The sequence below is a fragment of the Alligator sinensis genome, unplaced genomic scaffold, assembly GCF_000455745.1.
Source record: "Alligator sinensis unplaced genomic scaffold, ASM45574v1 scaffold366_1, whole genome shotgun sequence".
Classification (NCBI taxonomy): Eukaryota; Metazoa; Chordata; order Crocodylia; family Alligatoridae; genus Alligator; species Alligator sinensis.
Genome location: NW_005841851.1, coordinates 422,443 through 437,091, shown reverse-complemented (window position 1 = coordinate 437,091; position 14,649 = coordinate 422,443). Strand labels below are relative to the sequence as shown.

General features: G+C 44.7%; 1 protein-coding gene across 3 annotated transcripts in view; it reads right to left on the bottom strand.

The window, feature by feature from the left end:
- Window positions 1–10,910: 10,910 nt before the first annotated feature.
- The window catches only part of NMNAT1 (nicotinamide nucleotide adenylyltransferase 1), a 27,765-nt gene continuing 24,026 nt past the window's right edge, over window positions 10,911–14,649 (bottom strand). For all 3 annotated transcript variants that reach the window (XM_006016150.3, XM_014523110.2, XM_025211216.1), the window contains one exon: window positions 10,911–14,030. In XM_006016150.3, the coding sequence (XP_006016212.1) occupies window positions 13,633–14,030 (398 nt within the window). In that variant the 3' untranslated portion in view covers window positions 10,911–13,632. The remainder of the gene's footprint in view (window positions 14,031–14,649) is intronic.

Genomic DNA, 14,649 nt, shown 5'->3' with positions numbered 1-14,649 from the left:
CCATGCCTCGCAGATGGCATCCGGATGTTACCGTGCTCCTGGCCTACTGCCGGAGCAAGCTTAGGCCGCGCCGTCAAGCCTCAGTCATGTGCACATCCATACCGCCCCCATCTTACTCAGGCCTCACTCACTCTACCCTCTCTCACAGGGTCTCTTGCATCCGTCGACAACTTATTCTGCCTTGCTCCCTCTTAGGCCATAGGCTTAGCTACTCCATCCCTTGGGTGGCAGACATACTGTCTTTTGGGCCTCTCCCGTGACCCTCACCAGGATAGTGGCCAGCCAATTACCCGACTGGGTCTAAGTATGCTCGGGCCCCTTCCGCGACAACACTATGTGTATACACACACACACACACACACACACACACACACACACACACATATGTTCTGGGCCCTCAGTCCTCTGGTTCTTCTCCCCCCTTCACTGGGGCTCCCCATCTCCCATCTCGGGGCTCCACTCAGGGCCCCCTTCACCTGGGGCTACCCTCTCACTGGGGTCTTCATTTCTGCCCCCCTCACTGGGGCTCTACACCACCCCCTCACTTGGGGCCACGGGGCTTCACTCCCCAGTGGGCTCAGGTGGCCGCAGCCATGCCTGGCCCCCACTCTCCCTCCTCAGGTTCTCTCGGGGTCTTGCACCCTACACAGGGCTCAGGTGGCCTCAGTCGTGCCTGGCCCTCAACTACCTCTGGTGTTACCTAAACCCACCTGAAGGTGAGGGCTAGGGTTAAGGCGCCCCTATCCACCTTTCACCAGGGTGATCACTGGCCTGGCATTTCCTGGGGGCTCCCACACCACTGAGAGCCCCACCAGGCCACCCACTCCCAGCAGAGTGCAGGTTTAGGTCACGCTCAGGACCAGGAGCCTCCTGACCATCCCCTACAGCTCCTGCCTTTACCTCCAGATGATACCAGCAGCCTTGCAGCCAGGCGATGTTGTTGCCTGGCCTTCCAGCAGCAAAATGCCCTGTTTATTTGTGCAGCCCTGAATCCAAAATGGCTGCCCTCATCAGGCATCTGCTGTCTTCAGGCCCTTAAAGTGGCAGGCACAAACAGTGCCCTGCCACATACACAAACATGTTAACAATCTCTGCAAAGCAGTCGTCTTCTTAGGCTCTGCTCCTACAATAGGAGGTTACCTTACTTAACCCAAACAGAACACAGCACGTACCCTTGTCCAAACCATGGACCTCAGACACTTTCCAAGATCAGGTTGCAACTCTGTCTTCCTTGAAGTTGCTGTATCTCTTCCTGCTGTAAAGCAGTCGTTCCTAAAGTTCCATTCTCACTTTCTCTACCTGGTCTATCCTTTCGTATTACATATTTCTCCTGCAACTTTCACTCTCCTATTAACCAATGAGATCTCTAACTCTCTGTTATAGGCTTGCAGTTACAAATGATTTAGGGTTCATTATAACTGTCTGGAACCCATCGCTGTTGCAAAAATGCTGAGCAAGGCTCCAGTATTACTCAGCATTAGGGTTTTTTTTTATTTCCCTTTTCTCCCACTAAAGCTTGAATGGTTGGGCACCCCTACTAGTAAAAAAAAAGACTTATACTACTAGGCCCCTGGGTGCTTGGGAGTAAGGCATTCCTTCACTGTTGTGAAAGCTGAGTTGACCAATCTTGTAGCCGAATGAGCTCTGTCAATCTCTGCATTACCTTGCTCTCTAACTTCCTACATTTATTCCTTAACTTATTCCTCTCCTCTGCTCCTGTCTTTTGTATAACAGCTCTAGACTTCCATGGACCAAGCTCCTACTTCTTACCCACTGAAACAGCAAACTCTCCTGCTCTTTTTTCTTGTCCAGCCATATACTGTGCAAAAGGGTAACCTTCCTTTTTTCTAAAATGAAGCCTCTAGAGATCTGTCCTGCAAAAGGTTGTGATCCTTAACTATAAGAACAAACAATAAATTCTCATTGTCCCACTCTGCAAAAGGTTCCAATCCTTAACTACAGGTGAGGCTAAAATCCTGTGTCTCCTCATGAGACTTGAATCCGTGTCTCCTCTTGAGATTGAATATCATATGTATTCCCAACAACAACTCTACGTTCACGAATAGGTTAATAAATCATGCCTTTGCCCACATTCTTCACCAATCTGGTATGCCTCCTTGGTGCTAAGGGATCATTAAAACATAATTAACATAGAATATGTCATAAACAGGCACCTAAACTTAACCAAAATCTGACCGTATGAACACATTAAATGCATTAATAGTTTCTACACAGAGAGAGAGAGAAAACACCCAACTTTTACCCAACTTACCCACTTTCACCCACCCCAGATGTTATCTTTAGTTCACAGAAAAAATAGCCAATCAGTTCCTGAAGTAGAGGGTGGTCGTCTCTGGGTATTGGCTGTTTTTCAGTCCAGATGTTGTTGGATGACAACACACACCCAACTTCCTTGTTGCCCCCCTTTTATACTTTTTCTTTTGATGACTCTTTGCTTCTGGGTACCATTGATTGGTTTCCCTGAAGTCATCATACTGTCTATATTTTATCTTGTCATCCCTCTGTTTTGGTTGGTTAGTGCCAAGTTCAGTTAATCTGAGCTAGTAACAAGGTCTTCATTTCACACACCTATGTTGATAATGTTAAAAGAACATAAACTGCTTCTCACAGTGATAAGAAAAGAAAAAAACAATGTGAAAGCAAGCTCAAGGCATGCTCAGAATGCAGAATAAAAGTTCAAAGAATAATAGGGCTATAAAATGATTTAAGCAATTGTTAAATAAGGCTGAATATAAAAGAAAAGATCAAACAATACTATAATTCACCACTCAAGCAGGTGCAACAAAGCTAACTATGACAAGTTACCTTAACAAGGGAGATTTGCCAGTATCCTTTTGTCATGTCTGATGTCATGATATACTGTACTTGCTCAATCCTTTCCACCGGTTCTTTGACTTGGGGCATTGGGAAAGCGTTGAACTTCACAACTGCATTGACCTTCCTGAAGTCCATGCAGAGTCTTAAAGAACCATGCAGCTTATGAACTACCACCAAAGGGCTCCATCATTGACTCTAGGACTCCCTAATGATTCTGTTGGCTAGCACGTGCATAATCTTTTGCTACAGTTTCTTGGAGCTCCTGTGGAAGATGTCTCCAGTGCTCACAGATCACTACTCTTGGTGGGGTGTACATACTATGTACAACTCCAGTTCTTCTCGGAAAAGGTTTCGAAACTTCTCCACCATTTGAGCCAATTGCCCGCTTTGTTCTATAGTCAAGTGCTCTTCCATCTGCAGAATCCCGGTCTTTGGTCCCTTGGGAGTCTCCTCAATTGATGGGCCCATGAGGTTGGGTTCTGGATCCAGCAACCAACCTTCTTGTCCCTTCCATTCCTTCAACAGGTTTATGTGGAATATCTGTTTCTCCCAACATTGCCCCAGGTGGAGGACCTCATAGTCTACTGGTTTGACTCTGCAGGAAATCTCATAGGGGCTTTGCTATCTGGCCAACAACTTGGTATTTTGATCCAGTAACAATAGCAATACTTTGTCCCCTACCACGAACTTCCAAGACTTGGACCTCTTATCATAGGCTCCTTTCTTTCTTGCATGTGCTTCCTGTAAATTCTCCCTGTTGTACCACTTGTATAACTGTCTGTTGTACCATTTGTAGTTGGTTCCGCAATTTTTCTAAATGACTGGGGAGCATGGTACTTGAAATATCCTGCTTTTCCCAACCCTCACAGACTACATATAACAATCCCTGGGGCTGATAACCGTATACGAATTCAAAGGGGAAGAATCAGAATGACACTTATAGAGATTTCTGAATCATGAACAGGAGGGGAAACAGGAGCAGGTCCCAGTCTTTTAGGTTCACTGTATGGCCACCCTCATCATTTTTTTCAGTGTCTTATTGAATTGTTCTACCATCCCATCAGTTTGCGGATGGTAAACCTTAGTTTGTAAGTGTCTAATAAGAAGCATCTTACAAAGGCCTTGCACTACACCAACATGAAATTTGTCCCTTGGTCAATCACTATGTCTTTGGGTATCCCCACCCTAGCCACCCTTTTCATTAACTTGGTGGCAATCTTGGGTGCCGTAACAGACCGTAGTGGGACAGCTTTTTGGAATTGGGTTACATAGTCTATAATGACCAAGATGTAGTGATACCCTGAGCCACTGTTAGGGAAAGGCCCTGTCATGTCCATGGCAATTCGATTGAATGGCCATTCAATTATGGGCTTAGGCATTAAGGGGGCTCTTTTAGGGAGGATCTGCAAGAACTTCTGGCACACTGGGCAAGTCCTGCAAAATCTCTCCACTTCCTTATATATACCCAGCCAAAAAAACCTCTTCAATAATTAAGCCTCCATTTTAACCTGACCTAGGTGTCCCCTGTAGGCAAGGCTATCCATAGCAAATCCCCCCCAGTATCCTCTAGAGAATAATAACTGTGTGATTTCTTCACCTTCCCCTGCCCCTTTTATTACCCTATATCATTTTGGGTTTCTGAATCTCATCGTTTCAATGGACCACATTGCCCTTATAGACATGGCAAAAAGCTTCCTTTTTCACTTGATCCTCTCGTTACTGCCCTTGTCCTGTTAGTTGTTCCAAATCTATTTCTTCATCTTCCTCCCCGTCTTCTTTGGAGTGACCAATCACGGCCTCAGTCTTCCCTTTCTCCTCCCTCCAGAAACACGGGTTTCCTGTTCCTCCAGAACCTGTTGGAAGACTGTCTTAAGCTCCAGCCATTCGCACCCTAGGATCATTAGGCATGGCAGTTGGTCAGCCAATCCTATGGCAATCTCAACCAATTTTAATGTCTCTTCTGAGTTCTGGGGCTGGTGCCTCCACACCCATTGTTGGGTCCTCTCCATTAGGTCTCCAATAAATTGCTCTAGCACAATGGTATCTATTACTTCTGCCAATGTCTGGGTCTCTGGTTTAAGGCACCATTGGGCTAACTCTCTCAGAGACTGCAGCAGAACCCTAGGCCGCTTCTCCTCTTGACTCTTTCTAGCTCAAAACCAGTAGAGACTTCCATCCAGTACACTATAGCTTCTTTTAGCTTCTTATAGTCCCCAGCCTCTTCACATGTCAGTGCCCTATAAGCTGCCTGGGCTCTACCCATTAACAGAGGTCCTAATTGATAGGCCCAATGCTCAGGGGCCCAACTACTTGCTAGCGCCAATCTTTCAAAAGCACCTAAATAGGCCTCTGGATCATCATCACAGTCCATTTTCGGCATTCTAAACCCCTCTACAGGCCCCGTCCTTATGCCTTGTTGCAATTCCAGTTTTTCATTCAGCATCTGTTGACAGATGAACAAGGTGCTGTGGGCTGTAGCTCATAAGGTTCTTCAGCTGTAGCTCATAAGGTTTCCTCTATCTGCCTTTGCTGTCCCTGAAAAAGCTGAATCAGCAGGTCTTGTACACGTGGCATGGCAGCACCTTAAGCCAGAACTGCTCCTTCCTTTTCCATTTTGTTCTAAAGTTTTGGTGGGCCCCTGGGTTCATTGAGAAACCTTCCCAGCCAAAGCACCAAATATGTCACTGAGCTGCTGCGCCAACCTTTGAAAGGTGTAGGTACCTTGGTGTCACAACTAATAGCCACCCAGATAGGGTTAACACTTGTGCAAGTTTCTCCCTGAGGCAAGTGTATCCCTGTCCTCACCCTATCTTTCCTGCCATGACTTAGTTGGAAAGAAAACAACAGGCTAAGAGAAGGCACCATTCTGAGAGATAGCCAACATGGTTTCATTATGGGTAGGTCATAGGTGACCAACCTTATTTTTTTTCTATGACTAGGTGACACGTCACCTGGACAGGGGAGGACAAGCTGATGGCATGTACTTGGATTTCAAAAAAGCCTTTGACTTAGTCTCCCATGATGTCCTCATGGTAAAATTGGGGAGCTACGGCCTTGACAACCTTACAGGCTGATGGCTGGAGAACTGGCTCCGTGGTTGTACCCAGAGAGTGATTGTTGATGGAACTGAGTCAACATGGTGCAAGGTGACCAGTGGTGTTCCACAGGGTTCAGTTCTTGGACCAGTACTCTTTAACATATTCAAAAACAATCTGGATTTGGGTGTCAGAAGTGAACTGGCTAAGTTCGTAGATGACACCAAATTATGGGGAAATGCAGTTACTCCAGAGGATAGGCTGGGGATTCAGGCCAACCTGGACAGGCTTATAAGGTGGGTGGATCAAAATCTGGTGACATTCAACACAGAGAAATGCAAGGTGCTCCACCTCAGGAGAAAGAACCCAAATCATACCTATAGGTTTGGCAGTGCTACACGCACTAGCACCACAACTAAAAGAGACTTGAGGGTCATTTTTGACTGCCTGATACACAGCCACATGGCTCTGCACTTTCAACACCCTTGTGCCCCAGCTGGAATAAACTACTGGATTTAAGTCTGTCCCAAAGATTCCCTCTGTTTTATTTATTTTTTAATGTGGAACAGATATGTTTCAATTCCTGTCTTAACTGTTATGTTGCTCTAAGTTATTAGGCAGGTGCCACATTCTACCTTGGTTGAGGCTGCGTCTACACAGGCACTTAACTGTGGAGTCGACTAATTAGCTGCAGAATAAACTGTCACTGTCTACATGTGCGATGCTATTAGGCTGCAGTAAACTAATTAATGCCACTGTAAGATAGTAGTGTTGAGGCCAGTACTATTTTACGGTGGCGTAATTAACTGCGATTAAATGCATGTGTAGATGCTAACTGTGGGCATAAATTGTGTCCAGTGAGCCCAGGCAGCACGGGACCAAACTCCTGCCTGACACATAGCCACATGGCTCTGTACTTTCAACACCTTTGTGCCCCAGCCAGCCCAATGCCACCACCCAGAGCCTGGGGCTGACCCCGCCATACCCACTGTCAGCCTGGGCTGAGCAGGGCAGGAGCAACCCTGGCATAAACTGCTCTCAAATTGCTGCTGCCCTGGGTGTGACCAGTAGTTTATTCCAGCTCAAACTGCTCCAGAGTTTATTGCTTCAAATTAACTGCATGTGTAGATAGATGCACACTGAGAGTCGGAAACTGTGATGTTTCTTTTGGATTAAATGGATGTTGTCAACATAAAAGAATAGAGCTGAGCCCATTGAATAAATAATCTAATGAATATATCTTTTTTTCAGTTGCAGAACATCTGTGAATATAATATAATTTCTGTGAATGTGCTTGTTTTAATTTATTCAGATAACTGATTTTTTTTTTGGAATATGCAATTTTCACTACTTTGGTTTTTCTCCTAAGCCTGGTCTACACTTCAAATATATGCTGAAATAAACAATTTTATTACAGGACAGCCTAAAGTAGCAGGGGACTGGGTTTGATTTAGGAGGAAGTCCTTATAATCCTATGTTCCTATGATTAGGGCTGTGATTTGTCATATTAATATCAAACCCCTTGTTTGAGGGGAATTATTCCAGTATAGTTATTCTGCCTCCTATGTGGGAATTGCTGTACTGGTATAAAGTACCTTTATGTAGCTATCATGAGATCCATGCAACTGCCTAGTGTAGATGGGGTTACTCTTTTTAAAACTTCCCAAGGATCTTTTAACTTCCATGCAGATAGAAGCCAAAAACAGAACAGCTATCAATTTGGCAACTCTGAAAACAGCTTCTTTAAAGCAAAGGTGTCAATCTCATCCAGTCTCATGTGTCAGATGAGAGGTGTGGAACCAGATGGGGCCCACAGACCACCCTCTGTGCTGAAGCTATCTCACAGGGCTGGTCAACTGTGGGTGCCACATGTAACGTGCACCCTGGACTAGCTTCATGTGCTGCTTGCACCACACATGCTAGCTCCAGTCCTACACCACATATTGCATGTGCCTGCACTAGCTCTGGGTGCAGCATGTGGTGCTTATGCTGGACCAGCCCAGTGCAGCCCACGGTGCACAGGAACTGTCTGAGGCATGTGCTGTGTGCTAGTTCTGGCATGCAGGGCCAGTCTGTGGGTCTGATCCAGACTGGCCCCAGATCCAACAAGCGGGCCCAATTTAGCATGGGTGCCATATGCAGCCTGTGCCCTAGACCCACCCTGTGTGCTGTGTGGCGGGCCAGTAAGTGCTCCCCTACTGGTGGGCAAATAGGGGGTGCGCTGAGTCACCCACCTCACTGCACCCAACCACCTTCCAAGCTCTGAGTGCCTCCCTGGGGGCACCTCATGTCCAGCCGACCCCCTCCCTGGAGCACATCTGCGAGCCTGGGACCACTGCTGCCACCACCCAGGGTCTGGACTGTTCTTGGCCATGTGCCCCCTGGGAAACACAGGCCTAGTAGTCCTAGAGGGGACTTGCAAGAACTTGGGTTGCTTCCGTTAGTCTGAAGCCCAAATAGTGGTCTCTCTTAGTCAGCCAGACCAAGGGGACCCCAAGGCATAATCTGGATCCTCTCCCAATAAGTCTCCCACACTAGGTACATAGGAGAACTATTGATTACAAGGAGTAGGTTTGGAGTAGGGTACAGAATAGAGCAATATCAGAGAAATACCTTAGAGCAAACAGGGTGGCTAGGTAGCCTTTGAACATGCATCTGAGTTACTGCAAGCTATATATCTAGTTAGATCTCATGTAGCTTACTCACAAGTATCATTGAGAGGCTGGTAGAACTTTCCTCTGGAGGCAGGCAGTTCATAGTGTGTCCATGTGTTTCCAGAGAGAGAGAGGGAGAGAGTTGCAGATGTCCAGCTCAGTTCTGTGTCTTCATCATGGCTGCTGCCCCTCCTCCTGGGCAGCCTTTAACTTAGATAGACCTTATGACCTCACTCTGGGGTCCAGTGGAGACTAGCTGAAGTTGGCTACAAACCAATCAATTGGCAATGCATTACTGGTTGCCAGGTAGACTGGCAGGGGCTCCAGCCCCACTCCCAGTTATGAGGTCCTTGCTAAGACAATAGAGGTTTAAGTCCCCTCTCTGATACCTGAAGTCTCACATGTAGGCTAGGGGGTTGCTTAGCAACTAGAGTGATAGGCAGGTAAGAGAGCTGGTCATTACCTGGCCAGCAAGAGTGGGAAACTTGAGACAAAGGGAGCAGGTTCCCTCCCACCTCAGGAATGTCTTCAGTTTAGGTCATGTAGTCAGGTAAAGAGAAAAAAAAATGGTGGAGGTACAGCGGGGAGACTGGGATGGAGATCCTCCGCACGCTGCATGAAGCATGTGCTGGCTCCTGCCTGCACATTATGTGCAGCACGTGCCAGACAGGCTTCACATGCCACATGCAGTGTGTCAGCCCAAGCTCCACAGACGGTATTGTGGGCTGGATGACAGGGATCTGTGGGCTGGACACGTAGCTTTGATACCCCTGTTTTAAAGGCTGGATTTAAGTGTCATTCCATTTTGCCCAGAGGCAAGAATGCTATCTGCTGAGCCATGCTAACTAACTTCACACCTGTTATTATGGAGAAGGTAGCAATTCCAAAATAGCCCTAATAGCCAAGAAATTAACTGAGTGACACATCCAAGCCAAGTGAAATTAGATGGGAGTCTTACAAATACATTCTAATGACATGAGCCAACGCTGGGTCAAGATACAATTTGATGAACATTTACCAATCAGCAATCCTGCTACCCCTTCTTGTTTAAACCATTCAGCTACGACAGGGGTGGGCAAAATGCGGCCTGCAGGCCGGATACGGCCCGCCAGGCCATTCTATCTGGCCCGTGGGGCCCCTAAAACATTTAGAAAATTAATATTTATCTGCTCCTGACTGCCTGTCATGCAGCCCTTGATGGCTTGCCAAAACTCTGTAAGCAGCCCTCTGCCCAAAATAATTGCCCGCCCCTGAGCTATGACAATGCTTCTCTCGGTAAAAGCACAGTTTCAAGAAGTTAAATAAATAGAGGATTGTTGGGAGTAGAATAGATCTGGGCAAGGAGGAAGAGTCTGGAGACAAATGCAAGTGGGGGAGGGACAATATAAACAAAAAAGAAACATTTGCTGCAGAATATTCAGAAGTTTTAAGGGATAAGTTTCTGAGATCTAGTGAGGGAATAATATGTTAGAAGGGAAAACCTATCATGGTAGCAGGCTTGCCAGGTTGTAAAAGAGAGACCTGTGTGGGAATATTTTAATGAAGGTTATATCAAACTACAAGAATGCACTTTTTGTAGAAAACAATGATTAAATCAAAGCTTCCTGACCAGTGATTTAAATCATGGTTTAAATCTATTTGATTTAAATCAAATCCCCCCGGATCCAATACACCCATAATCTAAACTCTACATAAGATTACCATCAACCCTGACACAACATAGACCTAGCACCCTAACTTTCCACAGGTAAAGCGGGGAAACCAAGACAGCCAATATTCTACTTCTATAAAATGTTGTCAATATACACTCAAGAGGTCCTGGGTAGAAAGCCATGCTCCCCCCGCCCCTCTACAGAAGAAGGCAACCCCCACCCCCACTCCACCATAGCCCATACCAATTTGACCATGGGATAAAATCCCTGACCCCAAATATGGTGATCAGCCTGACCCTGAATGAAGGGGCAAAACCCTCTAGCCAGGAACCTCTGGTTTTGCTCCCAGCAGAATCATCGGCACACCCCAGCTGATGTAGCCAACACCCAATGCCTCTGAGAAGGCTTAGAAACAACCTAACACATATAATAGAAAAAGGGGAGGGGAGGGGCAACCAGCAAAGCCCGGAAGCATGGGAAAAACCCATGGTAGAAAATAGGAATAGCTACACCTATATCACCCCGACCAACCTCTTCTTGAACAGCGCCAGTGATGGAGAGTCCACAGTTTTCCTAGGCAGTCTTTTCCACTACCTCACTGTTCTAACAGTGGAGAAGTTTCTCCAGATATTTAATTTAAATTTGCTTTGCTGCAACTTCAAGCCATTGGTTCATGTCCTCCTCTCTGCAGCAAGAGAGAAAAGGTGCTTTCCCTGTTGCCTGTCTCTGGACCTTCTCTAACTTCTCCACATCCTTTTTAAAATGTGGAGCCCAGAACTTCACACAGTACTCCAAATGAGGGCTAACCAGTTCCGAGTAGAGAGGCACTATCACCTCCTGTGTCTTACACCTGCTTCTGTTGATGCACTCATATAGCGTGTGTGATCTACCAAGACTCCCAGTTTGTTTTCCACAGAACTGCCATCCAGCCAGCTGTCACACACATTGTATTTGTATTTTTGATTATTCCTCCCAAGGTGTAGCACCTTGCATTTGTCTGCATTGAACTTCATCTTGTTAGCTCTAGCTCAACTTTCCAATCTCTTGAGATGCTTCTGAATTGCGCTTGCATCCTCCAATGTCTTTATAATCTTTCCCAGTTTTGTTGTCTGTGAACTTGCTTAAGAGGTCTACTCTGTCTGTGTATTCACAGGTACATTAGCTAACTTTATTTATTTATTAGAACTAAATCTTGACTCCTTTTTGTCAATTTGGCAAAATCAATGTACCAGGGGGCAGGGAGAAGGAAGAGAAAGAGAGAGAGCTTTAAAGTAGAAGATGGATGTTTTTCCCTTCCTATGCAACATCAATAAAACCGTTTACCAAGGTCTAAACAGTTAAAGATATGGGATTGCTGAGTCAACACTGAAACATAACTTGGCCTACGATAGCTGATGATGCACAAGCTGTTGTCTTTCAAAACCCAGTGGGGATTTGCATAGCTGTACCTGTTGTGAACTGAATACATTTGATCTGAAAATCACCGAGAACAAATACCTGACACCATTTTTGCCACTTTGCAGAATTAGAAATGCACTTAGAGTTAGTTTAATCTCATCTTGCCATATTAAAAAAAACAATCTTACAGATGCTCCTAGGTTAGTGATGGGCAGGAACCAAAAGAGGTTTTAAAGCACAAAAGAATTCCACCATGTGTATGTCCATTTGGAGAGGCCATTCACTGTTCACCTTAGAGCACTGTTGGAGAGAAAACAGGTCAACAGCATCCTTATTCTATTAACATAGTAGTTCAGTAAGTCCCAGAACTGTTGGTAAGGCACTTAATTCACCCAGACAGTGGAGAGTGATGGAAAAGAGGAAACAGAATTCACTAGTATTTTCAAGCTTTACAGTGCGTTCTAGCTCACTAAAATAGTCACATAGATTACTTTGTTTTGCTTTTTGGTCACTTCAGAAACCGATTTTTAGTAAATAAAAATGTACATATTTAGTTAACATTGAAATCCTGTTCTCTCCTCCTCATTTCCACTTACAAAAAGCAATTCCGGCTGGGTACAGAAATCAAATCTTATTTATCCTTTGAAAAAAAGCAGTCATTTACAGTACATCAGTGCAATACCGCCATTCTTAACCTTTACTCATTAAAGCAGTGGCTGGACTGAGATTCTTTAATAGGTCTGTCTCTTCATGAGAAACAGTGTTGAGCTTAAAGTAAGGCAATTATAATACCATTTCCTGCTCCTGATTAGCACTAAACATATCTCAAATACTAAGGCCTCTAGGGGGAAACAAAGGAATGAAGTTATTCACTGCTTTTGTATATAGCTGGAGGCCCATCTCATGCTACCCCTTCTTGTTGAAACCATTCAGCTGTGACAATGCTGCTGGTGCTACAATGTACATTTTTTTTTAGCAAGTGGCTTTCAATCCTTATCGTTGTTCTTTGTTTTATGACATAATACTGTAGGAACAATAAAGTATTTGAAATGAGTAAGATTTTATGCTCCGGATTTTGGTGTATGCGAATTACTCTATATCACTGATAAGAAAGGAAATGTAACAGTTTTTTTTAAACATTCCCAAGCTTTCAAATAAAGCACAAGACAGCTGGAGGGTAACTGCCTTGAAACGATTTTGCTTTCGTTGGGCTCTAACGCTACTCCCAGAGCCACTCCAAGACAGAGACCCTCAAGCCAAAAGCTTGGAGGTAACTTCTTCAGAGCAGGTAGATGCAAACCAACAGCTGTCCGGAGAAGAAACTAACTTGCCCCAGGATGTTACCCCAGGTTAGAGCCAGGCTAAAACTTCCTGGGTTACAGCAGGTTTATCTTGGATCCAAGGGGTTACAGTCTGCAGCTGCAACTTTTATTTTTCTCAGGCAACTGCGGTTTTCTCCGGAAATCATGTTTCATGATGTTTTTACAATACTGTAAATTATTTAAGTTGTTATTACTCTCTCTGAACTGGGAAAATAAACAGATTGGTTTCATCCATTTCCAGGCAATTTCACTTCCAGGTTCTCATGCACCAGAGCTTATTGTCATGCTTTATTCACATCCCTTTGTGAAAATATTTAAATGTGTGCGCGCGTGCACACGTAAACATTTTTTTGCTGAATTTAGAAAAAAAATCCATAAAGATATGTAACAGTAGATTTTACTAAACTTAAATGTAAAAGTGTAAGCTTTGCTGTGATTTTCCATTGCCTTGCCTCTTTTGTTGCCATTCGTACTTTGTTGCCATTTGTACTTTGGCAAAGTGCACCCAATTTATTCTCACTCTGAACAATGGTAAATGACAACAATAAGGTGGAAGACATTGAAGGAAATCAAGCTCCTAAATGGTGGAGGCCCAAACCTTGTGCACTTTTGAATCCTCGTGAACACAAAACTCCAGCTAAATTCCATGGCAGTTGCATGCAGATTCACTAGAAAAGTTCAAACATCTTTCCATTTTTACAGCATAAAGAAAGAAGGACTGATTACAAGTCTGCTACTGCTTTGAACTTGCATGTTTCTGTAAAGGAGCCAGAATTTCCTCAGCATTCTTGTCTTCGCTCCCTGGACTATATAGATCATGCTTTTCAATGTAAGCCTGAACTGCATCAGGTACCAAATACCTGATACTCAGGTGTCTCCGTAGTGCTCTGCGGATCTTGGTAGAGGAGATATCATTGGTGATCCACTCGTCCACCAAGTGAATGTTATTCCTGTGTTCCCACAGTATGTCCGACTCATAGATAAATTTCTGGACGTTGTATCCAGGTCTGTTGATGCACACAAGGCCATAGTCTGCCACAATTTCAGTGATGTCTTCCGATTTCCATAGGTTGGGCACTCCAAAGGATTCTACTATGTCACTGCCACAGAGTAGCTTAATCTGCGGGACACCTAGAGAAGGGGCATGAACAAGGACTTGGCTTTAGTCACTGTGCTATTTTCTTACTCAACAAGAACATTTAATTTTTAAGCTACCTCTCCATATCCTGGCAAAAGTTGAGATAAAAGAGGTGGAATTAAGAAAAGGAACTTTCAGGTTGAGCATTAAAAAAAGGGGAAAAAAGAAAAAAAAGTATTCTAACAATGATTACTATTAGCCCCTGAACAGGATATTCTTCCACAGGAAATAGTACACCCCTGTTACTTGGCCAAAAGTACTGGAAAATATACTCTAAGGAACAGTCCTCTACTGGCCTTATGAAAAAGCAGGCTGTCACTGTGCAGATTAAAAAAGTGACAGAGAGCTCTACAGAAGAGTAAAATCCAGAAGGGTTTCTAATGCATACCTTATCTGACACTCCTCTGGGGTTAGAGGAAGAAAAACCAGTTAGAAACTGAGTTTCTTCCCTTTTCCTGATTTTATATTCCAAAAATGACTGTGGGCTTACCTCAGGGTGTATATATATTAAAGAAGCCCGCAGTTCCTACCAGTAGAAACTGTCCTAATGGAAGTGAGCTTGGGAATGACACTGATTTACAACTTCACACGGTGCCACCTGGTGGCAGGAAT